The sequence below is a fragment of the Gymnodraco acuticeps genome, unplaced genomic scaffold, assembly GCF_902827175.1.
Source record: "Gymnodraco acuticeps unplaced genomic scaffold, fGymAcu1.1, whole genome shotgun sequence".
Taxonomy (NCBI): domain Eukaryota; kingdom Metazoa; phylum Chordata; class Actinopteri; order Perciformes; family Bathydraconidae; genus Gymnodraco; species Gymnodraco acuticeps.
In genome coordinates this window covers 230,820-236,819 of record NW_022990175.1, presented here as the reverse complement: position 1 = coordinate 236,819, position 6,000 = coordinate 230,820, and the positions used below count along the sequence as shown (strand labels likewise).

At 41.1% G+C, this 6,000-nt stretch overlaps 1 protein-coding gene across 5 annotated transcripts in view; it reads right to left on the bottom strand.

Annotated features, from left to right (window-relative positions):
• Positions 1 to 386: 386 nt before the first annotated feature.
• opa1 (OPA1 mitochondrial dynamin like GTPase) overlaps positions 387 to 6,000 on the bottom strand; it is a 37,834-nt gene continuing 32,220 nt past the window's right edge. For all 5 annotated transcript variants that reach the window (XM_034217745.1, XM_034217748.1, XM_034217747.1 and 2 more), the window contains 2 exons: positions 3,450 to 3,523; positions 387 to 2,449 (listed from right to left, as the gene is read on the bottom strand). In XM_034217745.1, the coding sequence (XP_034073636.1) occupies positions 3,459 to 3,523 (65 nt within the window). In that variant the 3' untranslated portion in view covers positions 387 to 2,449; positions 3,450 to 3,458. The remainder of the gene's footprint in view (positions 2,450 to 3,449; positions 3,524 to 6,000) is intronic.

Below are 6,000 nucleotides of genomic sequence, written 5' to 3'. Positions count from 1 at the left end.
GCATGTAACAATTGGGGATTAGCAAACATGATGTCCACATTTGATGACCAATTACTAAAGACATCCCATCAGCTTAAACTCTTTGTTTAGTGCCAATTTGCGAATGTTAGCTTAGCTGGAAACAATGATTTGTGAACCGTTTGGAAGGTCAGAAAGGATCAGAAAGGATCAGAAAAAATGCCCACACAACCTGCTAATGAAGATCATATATAAATGGAAGAGCTAATAAATAAACGTATAGGTTAAATTGTTTTGGTCATATTCATGTCAACCATTTATTTGAGTGTTCTCAGTGAGTAAAGGTAAAGGTGAATGGACAATGTTCAACCGAGAGCGACTTCAAATGTGCAAATGGTTCACCACTGACGGGACAAGCTGACACGACATGAAAAAACTATGTATTTTATTTATTTCAACTTTATTTTCGCTTTTAAACACAAATTCAATAAATAAAGCACATCTGATGGGGTACACCATGCAAACATTACTTTCTACAACATAAAACATTGTTTTGAACCAACTCACTGTTTCTGTTACACAAGTTGCTCCCACGTGCTGTACATGATAGTAGCTCCATGACCCTCCATTCACTTTTCCTGTACAGAATGCATGGCCTATTATATAATATATATACCCATATACACATGAATGAGAGGATAGGGTTAACAGTCACCCTTCTTTCTATCAAACATCAGACACGTTTTCAAGCTAGGAGGAGTGAGAGGATGCCAAGGTGAGGGAAGGAAAGAGTAAGGGTAGTTCAAATGATGGAGGAACATGGGAGATAAGGGGTTTAGGATGAAAGCAAGGAAGAAGCACAAGATTGTGAGAGGTGGAAAGACAAGAGGAATAAATGAGCTGACAGTGTATGTGTTGGTCAGCTCATTTGTACATTTAACACATACACCTTAAGTTAAAAATTACCCACCAGCATATTGGATAATTTCCTGTCCTAACTTTGAGTATAGCTCCAGTTCATTTACAAACAGACAATTATTTCCTTTGGTTTTCAGGTGTTTGAGCTTATCCATGAAGCAGCAATGGGTATATGATCTTAATGACCATTCAGTCACAGTCAGGAGAGAATAAGTGGATAAATACAAGCGCACCTGTGCTGTGTGTCATGATCATAGGCATAACTGCGCTGAATATAAACCAAGGAAATCCAACTTGGTGAGATTGGAAACCATTGAGACGCCCAAACTTCCCCTAGTGTAACCAGAGCAACTAATCCTGATAGAGCGGGAAAGACTGAAGCCCAGGTCCAATGTTCAGACGTTAACATTGACAGATAATGTCATACAGTAGCTTCTGAAAGTCCAATTGAAAGTACCTCTAAACTGCTTCAGGGTGTATTTTTTTATTTGTTATAATGACATCTTTAACTGATGATGCAATGTGGCTTTCGAGTACTGATGTCTGCAACACCTCAGTTAACTAACTGGAAGCATCCACAATTATATGGTTGATTACAGTTTAATATATAAAGAGTGTTTACTAATTCTTTTTTTTTGGAAGTTGTATTATGAGCTTAAAGTTGCAACATAGGAAGAATGTTAATGTACAATGATAGAAATGCAAACACCACACACACACAGACAAAGACAGAAATGAAAGGTGGCATGAAGGGAGGATGATGTGTATTTGGCAGACATATATACATAGTAATGTTGAATAAACGCCGTAAGTTCAAAAATAATACGAAATATTTATACATAATATTGTTTCCAATGCCTTCAGAGTTGGTAGTATCCTTTTTGTTGTTGTGGTGTTACAATGGAGAGTTTTGACGGGAGGGAAACTGAATATTTAACCAATAATGACACGAGGTTATTATATGTGCTGAAACTAAACACTGTCTCATTTAGGGGGAGATGGAGCATAAATGTAGAGCATAGCTGCAGCTTGGAGGGATAAAGTAAGTGCTTGGGATCAGTGCAACTAAAAAAAACGTATGTTAAATAGAGGCTAATTGTTGTGTACCAGGAAGCTATCATGTGCATCAATGGTGTTTGTTTGATAGATGAGTGAAGACAGACTCTTCTAATGAACACAGACACGTTCAGCTGAAGAAAACTGGGGAGATTAACATGTACACAATCCTCATTTATTGACAATGAGAGGTCAGATGTCTGAAAACACTGTGCATGCTTCTCATTCTCCTCGTGATCTCACTGTGTTTGGGGCTCCTGTGCAGAAGTACCCCTTTTCACCCAGGACAGTTTGCAAGAGATCAAAAAAATCAAAAGTGAAAGCTTGAAAAGGGTTTCCTTTATAGTCCAGGTCCATCTTCCCATCAGCATCAAAGGGGGACAGCACGCCAAAGATGGGGAATTAAAATCAGGTGAGTGGTGCGGTCAGGCTCGGCGGGTGATGACGGTCATTTACAGGTTTAGTTTTCTTTATTCAGTGCATTTCTCTGCTGTGATCCAATTTACTTTTAATGGTTCTGTTATGAAAAGAAAAAAATAAATAAATCAGATGCACATATTCACTATATTACCATATTTAAGATCCCTTTACAACACTTTTAATACTTACTTTTATTTATTAAAGGTGGGGTAGATAAGTTTGAGAAACCGGCTCGAGATATACTTGTTATATTCCATGGAACGCTCTTAACATCCCGAGAGCAATGAATATCTGAAGTGCTTTGACAAAAAACCCATAAAAAAAATGTCATCAGTGGAAGCCATAGCGCTGTAAAAAGCAGGACCAATCATTTTAGCCGGCTCGGCTAAAATAACTGGATGGCCTACCTGCCTGTCAGCCTTCCTCTGTGCACAAACTTACCTCGTGCCCTCATTGGTCATGTCAAGCTGACATCCTCATGGATTCATCTTCTTATTACAGACACATGCATTTCCTAACATTCGGTCTATATGCTGTAAAATGTATTGTCTCTTCGATTTACACACGGCATCTATTGCACGTCTGTCCGTCCTGGGAGAGGGATCCCTCCTCTGTTGCTCTCCCTGAGGTTTCTCCCATGTTCCCCTTAAACTGTGGGTTTTCTCTGGAAGTTTTTCCTTGTACGATGTGAGGGTCTAAGGACAGAGGGTGTTGTTTTTCTCATACTGATATTCTGAACAATCTGTGCTGTTGTATTTGCTGTAAAGTGTCTCTACTGTAGGCTATTTTTATTATATGTACAGCACTTTGGCTCGACCATAAATCGTTTATAAATGTGCTATATAAATAAAACTTGATTTGATTTGATGTGCGCGTTCGTGTGTGTTGGAGGAGGGGCTCTGTAAGGAAGTGGCAGATTTCTTCCGGCTGTGTATTTTCAAATTCTAGCGCACTCGACCTGGTTTCTCCAAAATTACCTACCCCACCTTTAACTGTTCAATTCATAATCCAATAACAATTTTATAGAAGTGTTTTTATTGTGCTGCACGACTGCTGATGTTTTTGGTCAATTTCCTTTATAGCACAAAGACAAATACCTGGTTCTCTTATTTCTCCTTGTGAAGAGCTTCGATGAAGGCTTCAAGTTTCTCCTGGATCTCACGGACTTTCTCTGCAGAAAAGCACACGGGGTATAATGGTTCGTCAAATAAATCAAAAATACAAAAGATTGTTACAATAGAAACAATGTCAATTCATTCATTAATTTTAATAATCCATATATTCAGTTTAAGTTATTCTTCAAGAAAGATATTCTTTTATGAATGTGAACATTTGCTGCTTTTCTTTGTCTTCTAGGATCGCCATCTGTACAGAAAATTAATCAGCATCTACTATTGTAATTTAGTGATATTTAAGTCATCTTTTAAACAGGAAAGTCAAACAATCTCTCAAATTGTAATGTCTTTTGGACTTCAGCTTGGCTTGTGGAAACGGCATGGGAAATTCATTTGTACTTTTATCTGTTAAATATTCTAAACAAACTAATGGATTAACAGGAAAAAAAACAATATTTATATACGTCAACTATAAAATAATGATTGGTCCTTGAATGCTGAATGTCTTGGTTTCTGGACAATTTCTTAACATCACAAATGTCCAATTATTAATAATCTGAAAAGTAATTGGCAGATTCATGTTTAATTGTTACGATTGATATCTGCAGCTCTAACCATTTCCAAAAGCATCAACTAGTTTCCTTCAAACAATGTCAACATGTGTGTTTTTCTGTATATATTAGTCAGTAAAACCTAATAGGTGTTAAATAAAGCAACAGGTGGGCAGCAGGACATAAATCTGCTCTTCAAACAAAAAATATAAAACAATATTTCCTTCCCTCGGCTATTCTTCTGCAGGTAGAAATTCCCTCACATTTTCCCCCAAAACAGCAGATGGTCTCTTGTGACAGTGACAGCCAAACCTCAAGGCGGACCACCGTCACACATCTGATGATGAAGGCTTGTGTACCCTTTCCAAGTTAGCACAGACCACATCAAAGCACCCCCCCCCCTCCTCATGGTATGTACCTTACGGGCACATTGCTAATGGACACAGGGAGATACCATAACAACAACATTTCACATGAAAGGGGGCGAATCTACTGGAAAAACAATCATTCACTTCTTTTCTTGACTTCCCTCCCATTGTCCGAAGACTGCAAAAGACGAGCGGTCCTTCCACCCAACATGTACTGTCACACGAGGAGAGCGAGCCTCTAAAGCAGTCTTAATCGCTGATTAAACAGTGGCTGGAGGAAGTCTGTGGGCCCACACAGAGAAAAGGCTCGCAGCTGCACCTCCAGGCCTGGCTGGCTCTTCCCCGTCACCCACCCTAATCTGTCTGGATCTCCCCCAAGCACAAACTCAAACAGCGACTGAAAAACAAACTAGCACTTCTCTATCTTGATCAATCAGCCACACGAGATCCATAGGCGACCTATTGTTGGTTATTTTCCCAATGAAAACACAGCTTTAAATCGGACTGGCCCGTTTTCATCGAGATAAATCATTGTGGTTTGGAGCCCAGCGCTACAGTGTCCTAAGTGTCCATTTCAAGTCGGCACAAAGGTGATAACTGTGAGCGTGCTTTGGAGTGAAACTAAATATGGTACTCAGGGGCTTGTGTGCAGCCCCCTTTTGATGGAGCACGGCTGCTGATGTATCCTTTTCCTGATGGATGAAAAGCACACGGTTGTTGGGAGAGATGCAGGCACACCCCCACACACGTCCTGAAACACTAGCAGAGCTGGACACAGTCACACACATATATCCACTCACAGGTAGGCAAAAAAAAAGCTTGGCCCTGAAAGACACGCAGACAGAGATGCCAATGTCTCAAAAAGCAGGTAGAGCTGTGCAGTCAAGCCCCCTCCACCTCTTTTCACCTTCCTACACACTCAGCGCTGGCAAACAAAAAATCCCCCACCTTTGATACTCTGTTAACACACTCAGGCAAAATGGCAGGGCGTCAGGTAGAGATTACAACACTTAATGGAGGCATTAAGGGGGCCTGTCGAGGGGCATGCTGACAAGTCACTGCAGCAGGTGTGGGGTTGAATGAAACATAACCCTGCAGTGTGCCATTCCAACACTCAGCCCACCGCAGGGCACGGCTCAAAGGGAGCTGACAGAGTTCAGTGTGGGCTGCGTGCCCTGACCACAGAACAACACAGCTCAATCCAAGCCAATCAGAGCAGGATTACCAACATCTGTCCGACCTGAACAGAAAGAGATGTGTGGTACGGGGGCGGGCGGGGGGGGGTTTTGGTTGGTGTGGGGAAAGGAGGGTACTGCCTGTCAGATCATCAAAACAGGGGAAATCCCCTGTCTCAGGCTTCAAAGCTTCCGAGTGGGTTTAGATGTGGCTGATGATAAGGTGCTCTGTGCAGCCTCAGTGCTTCACATGCAGACCGCGGGTCAAACAATAAGGACTCTGCCAACTGTAGGGCAGAGACACCAAGCTCTGCTGAATCACCTGGGGCAGCAGCAGTTAGATTAGAGGGCTTTTGACAAGAAAGACACCGTTTTGATTACCAAGATTGACAGGGAAAGTTGGCTGGGAACCGGAAAATCAATCAATTCAGCAAACCAT